The sequence below is a fragment of the Metarhizium album genome (genome assembly GCF_000804445.1).
Source record: "Metarhizium album ARSEF 1941 chromosome Unknown scaffold_1, whole genome shotgun sequence".
Lineage (NCBI taxonomy): Eukaryota > Fungi > Ascomycota > Sordariomycetes > Hypocreales > Clavicipitaceae > Metarhizium > Metarhizium album.
In genome coordinates, this window is record NW_024467575.1 from 2,888,424 (window position 1) to 2,909,717 (window position 21,294).

At 54.8% G+C, this 21,294-nt stretch overlaps 4 protein-coding genes across 4 annotated transcripts; 2 read left to right on the forward strand and 2 right to left on the reverse strand.

Moving 5' to 3' along the window:
- Positions 1 to 5,271: 5,271 nt before the first annotated feature.
- MAM_00819 (CHY zinc finger domain protein) lies at positions 5,272 to 7,329 on the reverse strand (the record flags this gene model as incomplete). Its single annotated transcript, XM_040819618.1, has 1 exon — positions 5,272 to 7,329. One exon carries the CDS (start codon positions 7,327 to 7,329, stop codon positions 5,272 to 5,274), a length of 2,058 nt encoding a protein of 685 aa, XP_040682883.1.
- A 5,035-nt stretch (positions 7,330 to 12,364) lies between these two features.
- On the reverse strand, positions 12,365 to 14,286 carry MAM_00820 (T-complex protein 1 subunit epsilon; the record flags this gene model as incomplete). Its single annotated transcript, XM_040819619.1, has 4 exons — positions 12,365 to 12,826; positions 12,885 to 14,001; positions 14,069 to 14,117; positions 14,277 to 14,286. The coding sequence occupies 4 exons, from the start codon at positions 14,284 to 14,286 to the stop codon at positions 12,365 to 12,367; spliced, it is 1,638 nt and encodes a 545-aa protein (XP_040682884.1).
- A 622-nt stretch (positions 14,287 to 14,908) lies between these two features.
- On the forward strand, positions 14,909 to 17,541 carry MAM_00821 (TEF1 protein; the record flags this gene model as incomplete). The annotated part of the gene is made up of 3 exons (XM_040819620.1): positions 14,909 to 15,998; positions 16,050 to 16,262; positions 16,331 to 17,541. The coding sequence occupies 3 exons, from the start codon at positions 14,909 to 14,911 to the stop codon at positions 17,539 to 17,541; spliced, it is 2,514 nt and encodes an 837-aa protein (XP_040682885.1).
- A 1,257-nt stretch (positions 17,542 to 18,798) lies between these two features.
- MAM_00822 (78 Kda glucose-regulated protein) lies at positions 18,799 to 21,123 on the forward strand (the record flags this gene model as incomplete). The annotated part of the gene is made up of 5 exons (XM_040819621.1): positions 18,799 to 18,933; positions 19,060 to 19,244; positions 19,322 to 19,562; positions 19,622 to 20,866; positions 20,935 to 21,123. 5 exons carry the CDS (start codon positions 18,799 to 18,801, stop codon positions 21,121 to 21,123), a joined length of 1,995 nt encoding a protein of 664 aa, XP_040682886.1.
- Between the last annotated feature and the right edge of the window lie 171 nt (positions 21,124 to 21,294).

A 21,294-nucleotide genomic window follows, 5' to 3' on the forward strand; every position in this document is an offset into this window, starting at 1 on the left:
TGTTTGCAGGTCATGACGACCTCTACGGAGTACGTGGTGTCGGGCGAAGAAGACGGGCGAAATGGTGATTCTGATTTGGGCATGCCTTGTGATTGACGTGGGGTCCGATGGCCCACGGGGGACGAAAATTTTTAAATTCTTGAAAAATTCTGCAGGTCGGGGTGCGCTGGGTTTGGTTGCGGGGGCAGACGTGCGGAGTACTCCGTACAGAGCACAGGCACAGGGTACGGAGCACGACGGCTGTGCTGCTGCTCCGTACCGGGTGTCTGCTGTGGATGTACTGCATGTGCCCTCGTGGACGAAATGAAATGGAGCCCGACGTATTCCTGCAGGGGCGTGCGCGACGGGCAGATTTTCTCGACGGACGAAAACGAAGAAAAAAGGCGGGCATCTGGCAGCAGACGTGCCCCGCAGGCCCCGTCAGAGGGGCATTTCCACGTCCGTGTGTTTTCTGCTCTGGACGTTCTCTCTTGCTCGGCCACCCCTGCGCGCTTCTGCTCCGCGGGACGGAGATGCGGACGGACACTCGCGCCGCCGCCAGCCCGGCGTCCTCTACCGCGCGTGGAGTCTGCGGATGTGGCGCGTGGGTGACGAGGTGGCGGTGGGCGCGCCGTGCACGCCGCCGACCCAGGCCCCGCTTCCCCGGACCGGCGGCCGCCGTGGCTGCCACGCCGGGCCAGGTCGGGCGGAAGCCAAGGCCTTGCACACGCAGTCATGTGCTGTGCTGTGCTCGGCAGGGCCCCGAGCAAGGCGGTGGGTGTCGACAAGTGCAGAGCGAGGGCTTATTTGCGACGGGCAGTGGGACACGGCAGGACTGCTTGTTGCCCGCGCGCGCCGTCGCCGCATGCGGAGCGGCTCCGACTGGAATCGAAGCTCCAGCTTGAACCTAGACCAGGCGCATCAGTACAAAGCCGGTCGCAGCGAGGATGAAGACTCGAGGAGAGAAGATGACAAAAAGACGGAGGAACAATATAAAAATGAAACAAGATTTCTACATCTGCCGACGGCGTTCGAGGCTGGGTTTGATGATTCGTGAGTGACTGACGGGAGCCGCGCCGGGCCCCGAAACAAGAGCCTCTCGCCGCTCTCTTCCGCCATGATGCAGCCATGACGACAGAGTTGGTTCGCGCGGCGACCGGGGGCAGCTCCCCAGGCGCGCGCGCTTCCATGCAGACCGGTTCCCCATCTTGGCTGGCGCCGCATTGCCCCGAAATGACGGGGAAAAAGTAAACATTGCTGGAAACAGTTCAGGTCGGGCGGGCGAATGGCCGACGTCAAGGTCGAAGCCGCGACGCGACGCACGTCTCAGATGCATACGAACCAACCACATGCATCCGCACATCCGCACGCACGGGGCGGCGTGAGGAGGACGGGCCCGGCGCGTGCGTGTGTTTGTTCGATTTCATCTCTTGTCCGGAGCAGGTGTGACTCTCGCAGCAGGGCGTGGAACGAGAGAGGCAGAGACGGACCGACACGGGATGGGATGGATGGGATGGATGAGCTGCGATCAACATGCGTTGAGGCATGTTTTTTTTATTTTTTTTATTTTTTGCATGCCAAACTCACCCACTCTTGCTGCGTTGGCCACGGGAGAAGAGGCTGCGCCGGGCTGGACTGGTTCGAGCGTCCAGCGAGCCGAACGCGGCCTCAACCACTTCCCGGCAGGCTCGACGACTTTGGATGGTCACATGGTTGGTCGGTTGGTCGACTCGACGCCCCGGCTCGATCACGACGCAGGAGCTTGGACCCTTGGATTGTTGTCCACTGCCGTGCGCATTGTGCCATGCCAGGTTGGCAATGCAACTGTTTTGACGTCTTTTTTTTTTTTTTAGAAAATGCCACACCATCCCGTCCCCCGCCCAGCACCGACCATGACGACGGCGACGACGATGATGCAAACGACTTTCCCCAACCCCCGCATCCCGTCTCCCGGCACCTAGCAGTCCGTACCTGTCGTCGAGGGCGGGGGGGGAGGGGACGAGAGGACTCGGAGAGCCGTTGGCTCACGCTTACGTCATGAGGGCAGCCTGTGGGCTACAGCACACCAAGGTCACTATAAAAGGGAAGGTGGTTACATCCGAAGCCGGTTGCTCCTCAGGGCTAGCCTGCCAGTCTCTCCGGATATCCCACTCGGGGAAAATGGCCATCTTTTCTGGAAGGCTTCCACGTGCAGGGAGAGAGAGAGTGCGCACGCTGCTTGGCGCTGCTCGCGGAACTGCAAGTCTGGAACTCCTACTCCGTACAGCCAGTCAATCCCGGCCGGGCTCCCCGTGCGGTATAGCGCGCGCGAGGGCCCCGCCCCGTCTTGGCCCTCGGCCACGGACCAGTCAGAAAAGTACAAAAAAAAAAAGAAACCCTTGCCCCACTCTTAGGGGTTTTTCTTTTCTTTTTTTTCATTCTATTTTTTTTATTAAAAAAAAAAAAGAATGCCTTGGTGGGTGGGCTGTCGCGAGTCACTCGACCTTGACCCTTTGAGCTTCCCGCCTTTGCACACAGACCTCTCTCCCGGCAATCTCTGTCGGCTTGGGGATCGAGTCCAGGTGTCGCGGGTTTCTTTACTCGTTTCGTCCGAGAGACGGGGGAGTTCTGCTGTCCTCTGAGGTGTTTGCGCGACGTGATTGCGTTTCTCGGGCAGCGCGCCAGAGTGGCTGGCATTGCGATTGCTGCCTCACGCATGGCACGGGCACGGACGTGGGTGCACGCGCAGAGTTTGGTGTCCGAAGCAACTTCATCTTTGTGTGCGGCGGAAATAATGGGCGGCAGGCGGCAGGCGGCAGGCGGCAGGCGGCTGGCCCAGCCTCGGCAACGAGGCCCGGCTGTTTCTGGCGAGATGGGCAGTTGGGTCTGGCGCAAAGAAACAAAACACGAAAAAAACATCACCATGATGGTCGTGATTACATTGATGATGTCAATAGTACGATCCGTCCATCCGTCTAGCCTGCCTCGTCGCGTAGACTAGACACCACAAGTGTCCCTTTTCATGTGCTCGCCGGGCACGCTTCGGTCCCGACCCAGACCACCACGTCCATGCTTGCTTGCTTTCGGCCGACCGCAGCACGGCGTCCAGGGCAGGGCAGGGCAGGGCAGCCGACTCGCGCGGTCCTTTTCCTTGGTCCTTGGCACGCAAGCAAGCGGCCACCCACACAGCTTTGGCGCACCCATCTGGAATGTGGAATGTGGAATGTGCCATGCCGTGCCACGCAGCAGAAGCCCAGCCCAACATGAATGAAACGTGGGCGGCCGGCATCCGTCGACAATAGCAGCCGGAGGCGTGAATGCGGACGCCGACGCGAGCGCGGACGCGGACGCGAACGCTTCATTGTTCACGTGGCTTGGCCTGTGAAGAAGCGCCCTCGGCCCAGGCCCCCACACCCTTTGCCGGCCGACCGACTCATTCAGACCGTGCACAATGCGATGCAGACACCGCAAGTGCGGCCGGCGGTGAGTGGTCGAAACAGCCACGGCCACGGCCACAGCCACAGCACACCACAGCAAACAGCACACCACAGCACACAGCACCGTCGTCCAGGCCGTGGCGCGTGGCGCGTGGCGCAGTCCGGCCCAAGCATTTCAACTCCTCAACAGCAGCCGGCCGAGGCAGAGGCAGAGGCAGAGGAAACTGGATTGCGTCGCAGCGCGACCAAAACGAAGCACCGCTGCGAGGCGCGTCAGACGCTCGCCACCGTGACGGGACAATGACTGCGCGATTGTTCTGGAGGCGCCGGCGCACCACCACGCCGGTGCCGGTGCGTCTTGTGCCGGCGCGAGGAAATCAAGAGGACGGGACATCAAATTGCGAGATTTTAGAGTTGAGAAAAAAAAAAAGCAGCCGCTCCGTACTAAACGGAGGTCGCCGCCGTCTTGTACGGCCCGACGTGTGGTTTGTAGTTAACTATTGCGCGCGCACGCACCCGCGCACCCACGCATGCCTTCAAAGGCGTCTTGATTGCGCCGTGCGTTTACAACACGTAGCAGAGATGAAGGTCAAGTTGGATTTCACATGCCCAGAGGGGGGTAGGTGCTGAATGTCGGTCCGAGAGGGAGAGATTGCGTGTTTCGTCAACTAGTTTTATTTTATGATGTTTCATTTCATTCAGAGTGGTGTTTAAAAAAAAAGTAAAGATAAAAAAAACCAACCACCACCACAACAACAAGAAACAGCAAGTCACATTGAGAGCAGGGAGCCGGGGGGTCTTGGCGAAGAATGACATCTCGACTTGGCGCGACGGGGCCGCGCAAGAAATTAATTGCCAAGGGCGCGACTCGCCGAATACACGACGCACTCGGTCCTTGCATGTGTATTTATTCCGTACTGGCGTGCAGCAAGCAGGCAAGCAGGCAAGCAAGCGATGCAATGGCACTCGGCCAACCATTCGTGCGCGCTTCATCAATCAGGCCCTCTGGCCAAGTACACATGTCCGTACTGGCTTGACTTGATTTCATTCATGCCCAACTCACTCCGGGCGCTGCCCATGTTGCACAGTTATTAAATGCAAAATCTAACCGTCAACTCGACCGGCCGGAGGAGCCTTGCTGGGGCCCCCGGTGACCGGGGAAGAAATGAGGGAGCGAGTCGATTCGCTCTCTTGTTGGTGAGTACGCAGTACGCAGTACGGGGTACGGGGTAGTGTCAGAGCCCCCGGCCCAACCTGTCTTTGCTCTCTGCTTCTCTCGTCTTCTCCCCTTTCCTCCTTCTCGAGCGTGCCGACGGTTGGGTGCCGTTTCAGACGAGAGAGCCATGCCCCCAGCACCAGCGCGCGTGCGTACGTGCGTGCCTGCAGACGGCACCGGACGAGTGCGAGTCAGTACCGAGTACTCCGTAATGACCGAGTGAATAAGAAAGGCATAGATCCAAGGGGCCCGAGGCGGACGGGGACGCCGACATGACCGCCCGTGGGCGCGCCCTCTCCACCAACCACGCACGCACGCAGCAGCAACCCAACCCAGGGCAACGCAACCGGGGACAGGACAGGGCGTGAAACAACAAGACTTGTCAAGCCAAACGTGGACCGACGCGGCCGTTGTTTTGGCCGCGGCACCTTGCAACATGAACGGACCGTCCCAGCCCGCCGTCATCATGTATGTGGTGTGTGTGTGTGTGTGTTACAAAGCAGATCTGCATCGAGGGGACCCGTGGCCGTCAAGTCGTCAACCCGCCAATGACTTCTTCCATCGCGCGGGAGTTTGACGGCGTTGACGTTTCTGAAGATGCAGACGGACCCTTGCCAACCACCACCTTCCTCGCAGGCCGAGGAAAATAAATTCGTACGCCTAGTTGACGTCCCCAAGCCGCTTGTACTTTCTTGGGTCCTTGCGGCTCATGGTCCTCTGATCTCTTGTCCCCTTGCCGCCCTCCCAGAATCCTTTGCCCTTCCTCCCAATCACGCTGCGTCCGCAGAAACCGCATGCCTCCGCCATGTACTTCTGCTCGCGGCTGCACCAACCGCATATCATGCGCTTCGCCCACTCGTTGACGTGGTCCTCGGCGTCGTCATGGCACTTGTCGCACGCATGCACGCGATTGCAGCACGAGAACCGGAACCAACGGAACGACTTTCGGTAGTGAGCGCAGGCGCCCTGGTCGGGGAGCGCTTCCCCGGCATGCAGCCCGAGTTTCTCCGTCCTTCGCCGCGCCCCGGCTGCTGTCGTCGCCGGCGCCGGCGACCCCGGCGATATAAAGACGAACTTGACCTGCGGAATCTTGAACGTGAACATGCCGTGGCACGACCGGCACACGTTGGTGACGCTCTCACCCCTGACCGAAACCAGTCCCTGGCTGGCGGTTGAGCAGCGCGCGCACGTTGGGATCAAGGTGCTGGGGAGCATGTCTGCGACTTTGCACCCCGACAGGTCGATGAAGCCTGCACGCGTCGAGCCCTCGTGAATGAGCGTCTGGTTGAACCTGGCCGTGAGCGTCGTGCCGCACTTTTTACAGCTTGTCGTCTTGTCCATGCCTGGCTTCAGGCCCGTCATGTCGTTGACCGTTTTGCACCGTTCGCATTTCACGCTGATGCCGAGAATGGACACCTGCAGCACCTCGACGCCGTGTAGCTCCACCGACGGCAAGGACATCATGGTCCCTCGCTCTCTGGCTTGGCTGACCTGTGCCGGTGCTGGGTCCGGCTCCGCATCAGCCTCTCGCAGTAGGGCAACGCCGCCATCTCCATCCCATGTGCTGTCTGAATCCTCGTCATCGTATCCTGCAGAATCCCATTCGGGCGGTCGCGCTATAACTTTGATGTGGCTTCCATCCTTGCCAGTTACACTTACGCCGGATGGTCCAGTGACAAATGTCTCCTCGTCGATTGTCGTAGCCTTTCCCGCCTCTTCCTGCTCCTGAGCCGCAGCCCTTTGCGCCATCACTTGGGCCTGCTTGGCTAGGGCGTGTAGATTCTGAACAAGATAGTTCACGTGGCTCATCAGAGACATGGACTTCTGCTCTGCTGCCTTGACCGCGAACAATGCCTCAAGTGCCTCCGCCTCAACGTCATTAACCTCGTTGAGCTGGATTCTGACGTCCTGCAGCGGGTACAACAGCGGGACAATGAGGTGCAAACTGTTGACTGGGCCAAGCCCGGGGGGCAGCTCATTCCTCCTCTTGGGCTCAATCGGCAACGTAAACACAATGCCATCTGCGGAGCGTCGAAACCCGGGTAGCCTCCCCATGCGTGCCTCCAGTTGGCGAACTTCCTGCGCCCTCCTTGCCTTGGCCTCTGCAATCTGCCGCTTTGAGTATGACTCCTCAGGCATATGAGGTCTTGCAGATGGCGTTATGCTGACTGGCTTAGTTGGTGCGAAACTTGGTTCCGGCTTCGTGACGGAGGCGGCAGCGTCTGGGTGCCTTGCGTCCTTGAAGGCGACCAGCTTGACCGTGTCCGCCTTCTCCTCGGAGAGGAATTTTTCCAAGTTTTTATCCAGAGCATTTACAATCGACAGGATAGTGGCCCCCTTCCTCTCCATGGCCAGTCTGTCCCAACCCCTTTCGATATTGATGCGAAACCCCCATGGGATATTGCTGTTCTTCACACGCAGTTCCGGTCTTTCATCCGGGTAGTTGGCAGGGACACGCACATCGCACTCCAGATGGGTCAGTTCAAAGGGAAAGTCAGGATCCGACGGCTTCAACTTGAACACCAGAGACGTGGTTCCAGCGTCAGTAGTGGACTCGTTTGGGGAGAATCGTCGTCGAAGCTGCTCGACCTGATAACCGCGAGGGTCGTCTGCCTGGGACGTCGGAACTGGTTTGGCTACGACCCTAGAAGACGGTGCTTCCCCCACAGCCTGTTTTAGGGTCTGTGAGCCGTCGGTCTGAGACCCCAAGGCTATCATGGCCAGTTGGGTAGAGATGATGCCAATGCTGAGCGGAATGGTGGGTGAGAAGGAGCGGCTCGTTGTTTCGTGGGGTTCTGTCTTTTAAATCAGGGAAACACCCAACGCCTGTCCAGATGATTCTCTTGATAAGTACAGTAAGGTGGAAATCGGCGGAGAAAATCCCCTGGTGAAGGAGTCCCCGGGGAGTAGAGAGGGTTCTTTTACGTCGACTTCGCAATGAGAGAGGGTTGACGTTCTGATGGTGGCGTTGCAAAGCGGAGCGGCAGCTACTGGCAGACCTCGCTTTCCAGATCCGGACTAGTTCCACAAGCACCGTCTGGAGATGGATGCTTTTCAACGTTCAACAGTGGCTCACGACGACGGTGTGAGTCACAGCCGACGCAGTCATTATGAGCACGCGATTCATCCGCAACATCCATATTGACTTGATATCATCAAGACGAGACTGAGACGGTCTCTTCGGTGCTGATTGACGTAGATTCTTCACCCCGGTCAAATTGGAAATTGGCAATCGGGCGGCTTCGAGGCAGGTAAGATTTGACCTCCAAGTATCGTGTCCCAGCTCACGACTTCCCAGATCAAGGACGACTCGACTGCGATTCGCATCCTTTGTCATTTTTAATTTTGGAGGATTGTTTCATTCCAAAGTCTAAGCCCACATAAACAAAAGCAATTGCCGTTTGTGCCAGGGTCCTCTGGAGTCGAGTCATTTACTCCATGGCCGCAAGACCAGCGTGAAGGTTTTGTCGTATCCTTGAAGGTCTAGGCGAAGGCTCCAACGCACAATAAAACCTGGTCAAATAAGCAGGCAAATACTTGTTTTCAGAGTCAATGTATTGTCAATTGTCATCAGTACGTAGCTTGACTAAGAACTCTCAGGGCCAAGGGAAGGCGAAAATCCTACATAAAGGGTTACTCCGAATCCGAGTCCAGGGTACCAACCTATCGGACTGGCTGTACATTTGCATATTTGAAGGAATGAAGCACTCGACTATAATCTTATTGTCAAGTCGGACACAATTCTTTGGTTTTTTTTCGTCCCTGTTACAAGTTATTGATTATAGTCGATTTTCTTTGGCCACGATATGTAATTGCACCTGGTCGTGGAAGCCGTGCATCTATTACGTCCCCCCTCACGCTGTCGTGGGCTTTGAGGTGCACCAACCTACGTTGTAGGAAAAGACGGCACAACGAAGCACGAATCTCCAAGATAGCCAAACGTCCTCGGAGAGCTGCTTTTCCAGTTATAGACTGAGACTGAACAGCGGAAGATGAACATCCGTAGTTACGGGGTAGTGCTGACAAAGTCGATGTGTCATTGTAGCACCATTGTCGCTCAGAGCTCTTTCTACGCAACAGTTTAAGTGAGCGGACCAAGCCGTGTCTCGGATACGAGGTTCTTGCCTACCATCTCAACTCGCCGATAGCGGGCCCCTCATCGATCAGCCAAAATAAAGCCGCTTTTTATTTGAATGAGTTTTAGATCTTGTGCGTTGTCCCAAAGCAGGGTCGTGGATACCCAATCCATCCACGGAGCAAAGGTGCTGGTTGGCAAATTACCACACAGGGCACACCGTCACCCCCGGATAGAAGACGTCATTTCCATTATTGTCCGTAAGACATAGACATAAGCACACCTGCCAACCGAGGGTGGCACTAACGCAGTCTTATCACTTCCTGTGGCCAGCGAACGTTGTAAGAGGGTCAAGGCGGGATGGCAGGAGGGGTGTGGGCCAAGGACCGTGAACGACGACGACAACTCCTCCTCTTCTTGTGTGCATTCTTTGAGCTCTTGAAGGAGAGAAACTGAACATATAACATATCGGTCAGCACAGCCGCTGAGTGTGCGATGTGCGGTGGTGCAGTACCACACAGCGGTCGGCGGCGGCCATGTCGATGCATGATCCAATGGTAGGCGACATTGTAGGTCCTGCTGAGAAAGTAATTTGGCGCCGCGACGCCTAGATGTCGCGCCAGCTGTACGGAGTACTCGGTACACTGAGGCAATAATATCAAAGAGCACGTGAATAGTCGATTCGTCTCGCACGCAATCAGGGCGGTCGTGGCAGCTTCACCGCGACCACGGGATTGCTGAGTTGTCCTGGGGCAGGCGAAGACTGAAGCCTGCCATGGCCAACTGGCCGCCAAAGGCATCACTAGTCTGAGCCTGTGAGCGGAAGATGCATGCTCACCGCAACATGTTTTGGCCCGAGGCGTTCCAATCGACGGCTTCCGGACACAGTCACAGCAAGGCTTCATCTCAGGCGGCATGTCATGGTTCGTTCGGCAAGCTGAATGCATGTAGGTACTCGATACTTGTTGGTCATCAAGACAAGCGAGGTGGAACATGCAGAATCGCCAAAGGGCCTTGTATTTCTGTGCTTTGACCGGGTCGGCGGGCTTGACGCGGCCACGCGGGTGCGATGGGGATGCATCTGGCTGCGTCGTGTGCGATAAACTGCATTTGCCACGGACGGGAATGACGGACGGCGCAACATGGGGTTGATTGCCAGCTCAGCATTGCAAAGGCAGATGACCCGGATGACCAAGGTTGAGCTGCAGAGAGGGAGGCGTGCGGATGCGTCAACTGGTGCGACGTCGATTCAAAAAAGAGGAGGGAGGGGAAGGTGCGACCTTGCAACCTTGCAGGCGGTGAAGTCTGGGTCGCTGCCGCTTTGGGCCAGCGAAGACGGCCAGCCGAAGAGGAACAGGCAGGCGCGACGGGTGGGACGAGAATACAATAAATAAATGAGTGCTGCGAATTTTTTTTTAAAAAAATATTTTTTTATTTCATTGTTGAAAATGATTTTTTGGTGACGGCAGAATCAAGATTGAAAACGACCAAGACATACATACGCCTCTGTCTTTTTCAATCACGCATTGCGGTTGCGGCCCGAGAAGAGCACACACACACACACGTGCACACCGCACACCACACATCTGGCTTTTACGTTTCAATGTTGACGGCAGTTCCCAGGCACCAAGTCCAAAAGTGCCTCTCCCACGTTGTCACTGGGCTGATTCACACAAACGTGTCTACGCACCTGGCAGAACAGTAGTGCGTCTACTGAAGAAGGAAAGGAAGAAAACGACGGCGGGCGCATCGTGAAAGCGCAAGGTCCAGATGTCATCGTCAACACCATCGTCACCGTCGCCGTCACCGTAACCGTCACCGTCACCGTCAGTCCACGGCTCAACTCACCGGGCTCGACACATGCACATTCAAAATGCAGGCAAGCCTCACAAACAACATGACGACTCGCAACAAGGGCCCAAGTGGCACCCCCGAAACAGACGGTGAGGCTTCCACAGCGTCCGCCACTCTCCGCCACGATGCAAAGCTGCCAAGCTGCCGTCTGCTGACGATGTCAACGGCGCGGAAGCAAACAGCACAGACACAGGAGGCATACATCTGCCAGTGCGCATGTGTCCCTGGGCGCCTGAATGCCTGCAGCTCGTCCAGGGCCGGCGTGTGCGCAGCAATGTAACCTCGCAACCTCGAGAGGCGTCGAGTTCCGTACCGTGACTTGAGCTGAACGAATGCCGCCAAACGACATGTTGCAGGGGCGAGGATGCTCATCCTCCTCCTCCTCCTCCTCCTACTCCTCCTCCTCCTCCTCCTCCTACTCCTCCTCCTCCTCCCTCCTCGTCCCGTCGACGGACGTGATGTCCTTTGTGTCGTTGCACCGCCTCAGCTGGCTGCCTAATGTAATATGTAATTGCAAGTCCGAGGGCTCATCATGGGTGGTGTTGCAACACTCGCTCGCTCGCTCACTCACTCATCTCACTCATCATCCCTCATCCTTGACACGACCTAACGCTTACATGTCAGGTCGCCCATTGACAAATGAGAATACTTTTATTGTCCACGAGGTCTTGACGGTACATGCAATAATATGAAAAGCAACATGATAATTGCTCATCTTTGGTTTGAAATCGACTTTTTTTATTTCTATTGTATTTTATTCATGCCGAATAAACACGCGACCCTGTTTTGCACCTTGGAGATAAGAATGCGAATGCAACCCCAATATACGTATTAGTCTCAGGTCACACCCTGTCAAATCTTCTCGGACGTTTTCAAACTCGTCGACGTTCCGACGTGGCGCCATCTTGGGCCTTGACGGGAGGCACATGACCGCTTGTGAGCCTAAAGAGGAACTTGGCGCTTCTTTCGCGAATACCTCATCATGAAATGTGTCGTGATGTGGCTTCCTACCGTATAGCGCTCGAAAAAAAAACCTTCAATCCATTTCGCTTTGGAGAACCGCGTCTCACGTCTCCAGACCATAAAACTGAGGGAGAGGTAGATGATAAGACTCTGATATTGATACTAGTAAAAGAGGTAATAACAAACAGGGGCCCTTGTCTTGACTCCAGAGTCTAGGCATTGTCATCGGCTACGGATTTGGGGGCAACGAAGTGCTACCCTAATCATCTTGACATTCACCCAGCCCTGGTAGCCGCTGTGCCTCAGCCGGATGATGACGGGTCTGTTTCATTTTCCGTTACGTGTTTACCATGGGACCTTGCTACCCAAACATCTTGCTGCTGTTTACACCGTTTCCAAATAATACCTCTTCCCCGTCATTACTGTCCCAGGTGGCGAACGACACAGCTCGATCACCTTCTTTTGGGTCCTCGCGTCTCACACAAGCGGCCGCATCATCAATATTGTCGCCTGATCAGCTCGAAACTTGGGTGTGAAAAGAAAGAAAGGGGAAAAAGAAAACGTAACAAGGCGCAGCTTCCCGAGATTCGCAGCGTGTTGTTCAAGGCCGCTCGTGCCGGCGCGCCGAGAGTTGGAGAACAATGGCCTGGCCTGCCCTCGCACAGCTCCAATCCGTGGCGTCGGCTCCTGGCGGTTGGATTGTTGTCGATGGGGAGGCATGTAGTCACGGTACGTAGGAAGCCGTCAACACTGCAAAATTTCATGTGGCGGACTCCATGTCAAGTCAAGGCGGCGTCTATTGCGCCATTAGTTTTGTACCTTGAACCCCTGTGGTATATGCCCTTGTCTATCGTGACTTCTCTAAAACTCGTCGTCGCCCGAGCCAGAAACAATGACATTGTTCACCTTCAAAACCATGCGACATAGCTGCGTGGCCAGCTGAAGCTGCTGCTTCTTCCCAATCAAGGGGTCGATGACAAAAGCGTCCTTCATATTGTTGTTTCCACGTCCCATGCAGTCAACACCAAGCTTACCTCGGCTGTCGGGCCCAGCCTTGACCTGTTGACTCTTCACTTCAGCTAGAGTAGAAATGGGGTTGAGACCACTATTCTCAGCTAGTGTCATGGGGACAGTATCCAAAGCTTCAGAGAACGCGCGCATGGCGTACTGCTCCAAACCTGGCGTCCGGACGGCTGCATCCTCGACAGCTAGAGAACAGGCAATCTCGGCAGCGCCGCCGCCGTAGACGACACGGTTGTCGCGCACCAAGTTTCGTACCACACATAAGGCGTCGTGAAGTGATCGCTTAGCTTCGTCGATAATCTAGACAACGTATTAGCCATTACTACACTATTTGAGCAGCAGTGATCGTCCAGCATACCATCTTGTTACTGCCACGACAGAAAATGGTCACGGCGCGGGTGTTGGCACACTCCTCAATGACCAGCATCTTCTCTCTTGTTGTGCCAAAAGTCATCTCTCTGACGATACCCGCCGAACCCAGCTTCTCAGGCTTGAGATCTTCGAACCGCGGTACTATTCTGCCATTGGTAGCAATGGCAATCAGCTCGATCTCGGGACCGCCAACCCAGCGCACGGCTGGAAGACCGTTCTGGAGTAGCAAGTGGTTGGCCTCGTCGTCGAACCCCCACTGACAGATGGCCAAGTTGGCGCCAGTGTCCTTGACCTGCTGGATCATCTCGATAAACTTCTCCCTCTCGTAGCTTTGTAGTTTCTTGAACTCTTCAACACTGGTGATCTCGAGCTTGTGCTTGGTCTTGGGCTTAGGAGGCTCAAAGGCGCAGGTCAGGATGGCAATCTTGGCGTCTCGCACTTCAGAAGGCATCTGCGGATGAGAAAAGTCCTTGTCGACAATGACGCCCTTGACGAGTAGCGTATCTTCGAGCGAGCCTCCAACCTTGCCGTCGACCTTGATCAGTTCGAAATCGACGTCCTTTCGTTCCAGATCCGCTACAGACAGGACGGCGTCCACTGCAATGTTGGCAAACTGGTCGTGTGCTTTGGAGACGATCTTGCTGCCCAAGCTTGTTCGCGCAACCTTGACCAGGTTGGCAGTACTCGTCCTTGTGAAGTCGATTGTGTCTGAGATTCGGTCCAGCTCGGCGACGGCGATGTCACACGCTTGGTCGTACCCGTCGGCAATACGGATAGGGTGGATGCCCTTATCAATAAGGTCGGCAGCTTGCTCTAGCAAAGCACCAGCCAGGACAACAACACCGGTGGTACCGTCGCCAATTTCGTCATCCTGGGATTTGGAAAGCTCTACTAGAAGCTTGGCGATGTGGTTGCCTATTTCCATCTGCTGCAGGATGGTGGCCCCATCGTTGGTGACTGTGATGTCTCCGTCCGGGGAGATGAGGATCTTGTCCAGGCCTCGAGGGCCGAGGGAGGACTTGACAAGATTTGCTACGGTTCTGGCCGCGAGAATGTGGGACTTGACGGCCTCGTTTCCGAACTGACGCTTCTTTTTCCCCTGACTGTGCGTGTGGTTGTCAGAGGTTGTTCAGTGCAGACCTGTGCTTGGACTTGACAGGCGGGGCTTACTCTCGGACAACGATGAAGGGTCGGCCTTGCTCATCCCTCAAGAAGGTTGCTGTTGAATGAAAAAATGCATGTGTTAGCGCCGAGGGCTGTGACACGATAGTCGATCGTCGTGCAGTTACCATTGTTAGGATCCAGGTCTGCCAGTACACATGGTTAGCTCTTATAGTCATGACCAACCCGTGGATCACCACAACCAGTTTGCACTCACTCAGTGACATGTTGGCGACGAACCGGCTATTGCGGAGGCCCTACCAGACAGTGCCAAAAAAAAAAGACTTGTCGACAGGGAAAAAGGACCGAAACAATGAAGACCTCCGGCTTGGGGCTGGTCAAAATTTTAGAGTATTGGTTGTCTTGGACCTTGACGCGGTGGGGGACACCGGGAAAAGAAATCTCCGCCACCCGAGTTGTCGTTGCGAAACGGCTCAGTTTCTTAAGTTCTGGCAGCGCTTCTCACTAGGTTAAGTAAGGAGGGGCTGGGCAGGTACGGAGCTCGGGCCCGGCGTCGAGGGGCTCTTAGTGGCGGGGTATCTCGAGAATTGCCCTAGGCGTCATCGGTTCATTGCCCCCCCACCCCCAGCTTCAACTTCGATGAACGTCGACCGCACAGCTGGTGTTCCTGTGCGTCTCTCTTTTTGCATCACAAAGGTTTGCCAAAGTATGCTAACCCTTACCTTGACCGAATGCATGGCGGACAGATAAACTGACAAGTTCAGAAACAACATAGAGTTTCCCACCAGGAGTCGCACACGGCCCAATCTGAGCCGACACGGAGAGAAACCATCCACGTCTTTATTCTAAACCGCGGGTCGTTGTGCGGCGGCGTCGTCGTCGTCAAACATGGCACCTACTGATTTCTACGACGACGACCTATATGATGGGGACGACTATGAGCAAGATCAAGAGGAGGAGCTGAGCCCCGAGGACAAGCAAGCCATGGAGAAGGGCACTGCCGATGTAAAAATAGCCCTTGGTGCCAATGCTGGCAAAGTGACTGTCAAGCAGATACAAGAGGCGCTATGGCACTATTTTTACGATGTAGAGAAATCTGTCGCCTACTTGAGCAGGACCTTTATTGTACCACCACCGTCTAAACCAACACCGAAGAAAGCCCTAGAGAGTAAGTTGCATGAGTTCTCGTTTTCACCTTCACTTGGTCTGTTTGTAAGATGGACTGGAGCGGCGAAGACCTTACCACTGTCGGACTCGTCGCAAATATCCAAAGCACTGCCCCTGCCGCCTTGCAGAGCCTCCAGCTTCAGATCAAATTCGAAGCTGCTTCAAACAGAGTTCGATGACATGCCCTGGTTAAATACACCAGAGAGTCGTCGAGCTACATTTGTAGCACCCTCCAAGCCGCGAGGCGGATTACTTGGCGGGGCGGGAGAGGCCCCGAAAATGTCCAAGCTGCAAGCCCTCGCGGCCGCCAGGAAAAAGAAGAACGACGAAAAGAAAGAGTACGCAAACGCTTCACGGGCAGAAAGTGGCATGAAAAGATTGTCAATCGCAGATGGTCCCCAGAGAGAACACAACATGGGAGCCTCAAGCCCTTCAAAGCGGTTGCGTGGTCCTGTCATGCATGCTTTATCGCGAGAAACATTGGACAGATGTGACTGCCGGCGCCAGACCTCTCAAAATACAGAATCCAGTGTTGATCCTATCGAAGCCAAAGCTTCGCAACAAGAGTCAAACGAAGCGAATCAATACCCTCGGGTTCAAAGGGAGGAACAAGAAGAAAGCGATGCAGAGCTAGTTCGCACATGTGCGCCATCAGCCTTCGCCCAGATTTTATCCGGTCCTGCTCCAGATAATCGTCAAGCAAACAGGCCTGGTTTCTATGCAATGCCATACGCTGCCTCATCATCCTTTCTTGCTACAGCATTCTCTAATCCCAGTCCGGATGATGTCGTCCTAGCAGCACAAGCAAAAGGTTCGAACTTTGCAAGGGCGAAATAGCAAGCTAATTCTAATGTTTCTTCAGCCGGCAAGAAGACCACAGCTTCTGTCAAAGCGGTATCCACAGGGGCTAAAAAAGACAAGAAATTCGATACTGCCTCTCAAGATGCAGATGTGGTACATGGGGTCTCGAACCTGAAGGTCAGCGACGTTCCGCCCCCAAAGAGCAAAGGCCTTGATGTAGCCAAGGAGTACGAGCGGAGCAACAGTAAAAAGAGCATCAGCTTCGTTGTTGTCGGTAAGTCAAAAGAACCCAGCAGAAGATGGACAGGTTTTTCACTGTGATCCATGCTAATGTGTTGATAGGACATGTTGATGCCGGTAAAAGTACGCTTATGGGCCGCCTTTTGCTTGAACTGAAATACGTTCAAGAGCGCACAGTGGATAAGTATCGCCGACAAGCAGAGAGGACTGGAAAGCAGTCTTTTGCTCTTGCCTGGGTCCTGGACCAGAGAACTGAAGAAAGGGAACGTGGCGTTACAATCGACATCGCCACCAACCACTTTGAAACTTCAAACGCGAAGTTTACCGTCTTGGACGCCCCTGGTCACAGGGATTTCGTCCCGAATATGATTGCAGGTGCTAGCCAAGCAGATTCTGCCATTCTTGTGATTGACGCAAATACTGGAGCTTACGAAAGAGGCCTGAAGGGGCAAACGAGAGAGCATGTATTGTTGCTCCGCAGTTTGGGTGTCCAGCGCCTGATTGTTGCCGTCAATAAATTGGACATGATTGGTTGGTCACGAGATCGGTTCGACGAAATTTCACAGCAAGTCATGGGATTTCTCACAGGCTTGGGTTTTCAAAGCAAATTGGTAAGCTTCATTCCAGTCTCAGGCTTGAATGGAGACAATATCGCCAGTATGACAGAGGATACATCTGCAACGTGGTATCAAGGCCCAACACTCATTACATCATTGGAAGATTTGGAGCCTTCGACGGCCCGTGCCATTGAGAAACCCTTCCGAATGTCGATTTCAGAAGTGTTTCGATCCCAACAACAGGGCACCACAACACTTGCTGGCCGAATTGACGCAGGAAATATTCAGATTGGCGACGCAGCTATTGTGCAGCCCAGTGGAAAAGCCGCGTATATTAAATCCATCATGGTGGATACTGAAGCTCAAGACTGGGCAGTCGCCGGCCAGAGCGTTACGATTGCCTTGACTGACATTGATCCTATTCACATGCGTGTTGGCGACATCCTGTGCAGCACCGTCGACCCAATCCGCGTTGGGGACAACTTCACTCTGAAGGCCATGGCATTCGAGCATTTAGTGCCGATGCCAGTAGACCTTCACCGTGGGCGTCTCCACGTGGCTGGACAAATCCAGTCAATACCCGCCACTCTCGACAAGGCTACCGGGGAAATCCTTAAGAAGAAACCCAAGGTGGTTCAGCCCGGGAGCGTGGCTCGCGTGATGATCAAGCTGGGCTCCAAGGTTCCGTTGGAAAAGGGTCAGAGAGTTGTCCTTCGCCGTGGCGGGGAAACCATCGCAGCCGGCTTGTTGGAATAATCGAGTTGGAGGTTTAACATTTTATCAAAAGAGCAAGCTTGTTGGCCGCATGTAGGGGAATGCACAAATCCGGATACTATTCAAAGTGAAAAGAGACGACGCAAGATTTGCCACGGCGAAACCCGCAATACGTCGCTATCAGGTCCCTTGGCGTGTCGAGGAGCAACGGACTGGCCTGGCGACTTGTGGCGACGTGCTAAAGGGTCCACTGGTCGGTCCTCCATGCCGGCTATGCACTACATACCTTGATTGTCCCGAATATTCTCGAAGTCTCCACTTGAGGCTACGGTCGACAGCTTGAGGATTGGCCTCGTGAGTCGTGGCCAATAGATTATTGCACGGTGTCTTTTGGTGCTGACTTAGTCATTGTAACCACCGGAGTAAGAGGACACATGGGCGGTCATTTGTGATTTTGCCTCGGCGGTGGCGTCGTCGCCATACATCATATGGGCCAAGCGCTACGAGGAGAACGCGACTGGCCTTTGCCTCATCAGCTACGAATATGACGAGCGGCTTACCAGACTTGTCCTGTCAGCTGTGCTGTGTGAGAGTTCCGCGGTCTTCTCAAAGCCAAGTGAATGCCGTCGTTGCGCGGCTGCATTTTCTTTCTTTCTTTTTTCTCTTCTCCCCTTGCTAGGGATCAAGTTTCATGCCACCATCGATGGCGCTTCGCAGGTCGGTGGCAACGGCGCCAAAGGCGACGTGGTTGCTTGGCTTTGGCGGACGGGAAACTATTTGACATGGAAGGCGGCGCCAACGTACAGTGCCATACCCTGTGCGCGCTTGCATCCTGACACTGTCTTCAGCACAGGTGCGCAGACGCAACTGCCGCCTCTAACTAGACTACTACAGTCAATCCACTGTGGTATACGTAGAGATATACAGTGCGAGCCTCCAAAAAACCACCCCGCTTTCGGATCCTGCCAAGTGGGGCGCACTGTGGGAAGGCAGGGCCCGCCAGGAACCTTACGTGAAATCTGGCCTCTTGTGCGCTCGTTTTGGACACGACATATTATTTTCTTTGGTGGGACGCATCTTATAATAACCGTCCATCTTCTTTTTCCTCTTGTTCAATCTTCAACTCTTGTCTCTCAGTTGATACATCATACCACCGAAGACGCTGGCTTGAGAACCAAGGGACTTGGCCGCGTAACGCATTTTACTTTTTCTCTTTTCTCTCCTTTTGGTCGGTATTTGCTTCCATCATCCGGATAGCTTCAAACCTGCCCATCACTCGCCCCTAACCCCCCTTCCACCATGGCTCGATCACGGAGCACATTTGCTTTGGGCCTCGGGCTCCTTTGTTGGATCACTCTTCTCTTCTCCCCCCTGGCTTTGGTCAAGACCGCCCAGGCTAGCACTCCTGACGACGTTGGCGTCGCCATTGGTATTGTGAGTATTTCCGGCTCCCGGGGACCATGGTACTACGAGGCCGGTCGCCTATGTAGGCGCGCGGCTCTTTGACTGTCGTGAGCCTGCTTGCTCTCACACGTGATTGCTGACTCTTCTCTGGCGCAGGATCTGGGCACGACTTTCAGCTGCGTCGGTGTGATGCAGAATGGCCAGGTCGAGATTCTCACCAACGATCAGGGCAACCGAATTACCCCTTCCTTTGTCGCCTTCGCAGACGGAGAGCGTCTGGTTGGTGACCCCGCCAAAAATCAGGCCGCCAACAACCCTGAAGGAACTTTTTTTGATGTCAAGTAAGTCTGCGGTCATTTGAAACACAGTTCCTGGCATTCTTGCAGGGAGCTCGTCTTGGTTAACCGGTCAACTTTAGGCGTCTGATGGGCACAAAGTTCAGCGACACGGCCGTCCAGAAAGATATCAAGAACATGCCTTTCAAGGTTGTCGATAAGGAGGGTAAGCCCGCGATGCGACTCGAAAAAGAAGACGGCACCACATATTACACACCAGAAGAAATCTCTGCCATGATTCTAGGCAACCTTAAATCGACTGCCGAGAGGTACTTGAACCACGAGGTCACTCATGCCGTCATCACTGTCCCCGCCTACTTCAACGTGAGTGCTCTACCATGAATCGATTTTGCCGGGGGCAGTATTATTAACAACCAGTACAGGACAATCAACGCCAGGCTACCAAAGATGCCGGCACTATCGCCGGTCTCCAAGTCCTGCGACTTGTTAACGAACCCACCGCAGCCGCTCTCGCCTACGGTCTGGGAAAGTCGGATGAGGAGCGTACCATCCTTGTTTTCGATTTCGGTGGTGGCACTTTGGATGTCTCCATTCTTGTCATCGACGAGGGTGTTTTCCAGGTCCTGGCTGTTGCCGGTGACTCCCATCTTGGTGGTGAAGATTTGACCAATAGCCTCGTCGACCACTTCGCCGAGTCCTTTAAAAAGGAGCACAAGGTCGATATTACCAAGAACAAGAAAGCCATGGCTGTACTCAAGCGTGAAGCCGAAAAGGCCAAGCGTGCTCTGTCCTCTCAAACGACAGCCACCGTAAACATTGATCATTTCCACGAGGGCAAGGACTTTTCCCACACAATCACCCGCGCCAAGTTCGAACAGCTCAACCAGCGCCACTTTGAGGCCACAAAGAAAGTCGTCAAGCGGGCTCTCAAGGACGCCAACTTGACGCCGGAAGATATTCGAGACGTCGTCCTCGTCGGTGGCTCTACCCGCATCCCCATGGTTCAGGACATTGTTAAGAAAATAACTGGCAAGGCACCCTACACGGGCATCAACCCCGACGAGGCTGTCGCATACGGTGCCGCTGTTCAGGCTGGTATTCTTACTGGACAGGACGGTACTGACGGCGTCGTCCTAATGGATGTCAACCCTCTCACTCTAGGTATTGAGACCACTGGCGGAGTCATGACGAAGCTGATTCCCCGCAACACTGCCATCCCTACACGCAAGAGCCAGATTTTCTCTACCGCTGCCGATAACCAGCCCGTGGTCCTGATCCAGGTCTACGAGGGTGAGCGAATTGCGACCAAGGACAACAACCTTCTTGGCAAGTTTGAGCTTACTGGGATCCCTCCCGCGCCTCGCGGTGTTCCCCAGATCGAGGTTATCTTTGAACTTGATGCCAACGGCATTCTCAAGGTCTCTGCTCACGACAAGGGCACTGGCAAGCAGAAGTCCATCACCATCACCAACGACAAGGGCCGTCTCACCCAGGAGGAAATTGACCGCATGGTTGCCGAGGCTGAGAAGTACGCAGAGGAGGACAAGGCCACCCGAGAGCGTATCGACGCCCGCAACGGTCTGGAGACGTACGCTTATAACCTCAAGAACCAGGTCAACGACGCCGAGGGTCTCGGCGGCAAGATCGAGGAGGAGGACAAGGAGACTGTAAGTTCATTTTGACGAAAGAGTACTCCCATGTATCAGCAGCAGCAATTGGCTAATACGGAATGTAGATTCTGGATGCCGTTAAGGAGGCTCTTGAGTGGCTCGACGAGCACGGCCAACAGGCTTCTGCCGAAGACTTTGAGGAACAGAAGGAGAAGCTGTCCAACGTGGCTTATCCCATCACCTCGAAGATGTACGGTGGTGATGGGCCTGGTGGAAGCGAGGAAGCCGAGTCTGATGTCCACGACGAACTGTAATTTGCATGGGTACCATGAGTAGATGGTTTGAGCGAGATTTAAAGTAGCTCCGGTCGGGTTGTTTTGCGTGGAGTAGGGGCATTTTGACATGTCAGATGTAGCGTTGCCCGGAGTGTAAAAGTAGACGGAATATAAAAACAAATATTTCCTGAAGGTAGATTGTGTGGGTGT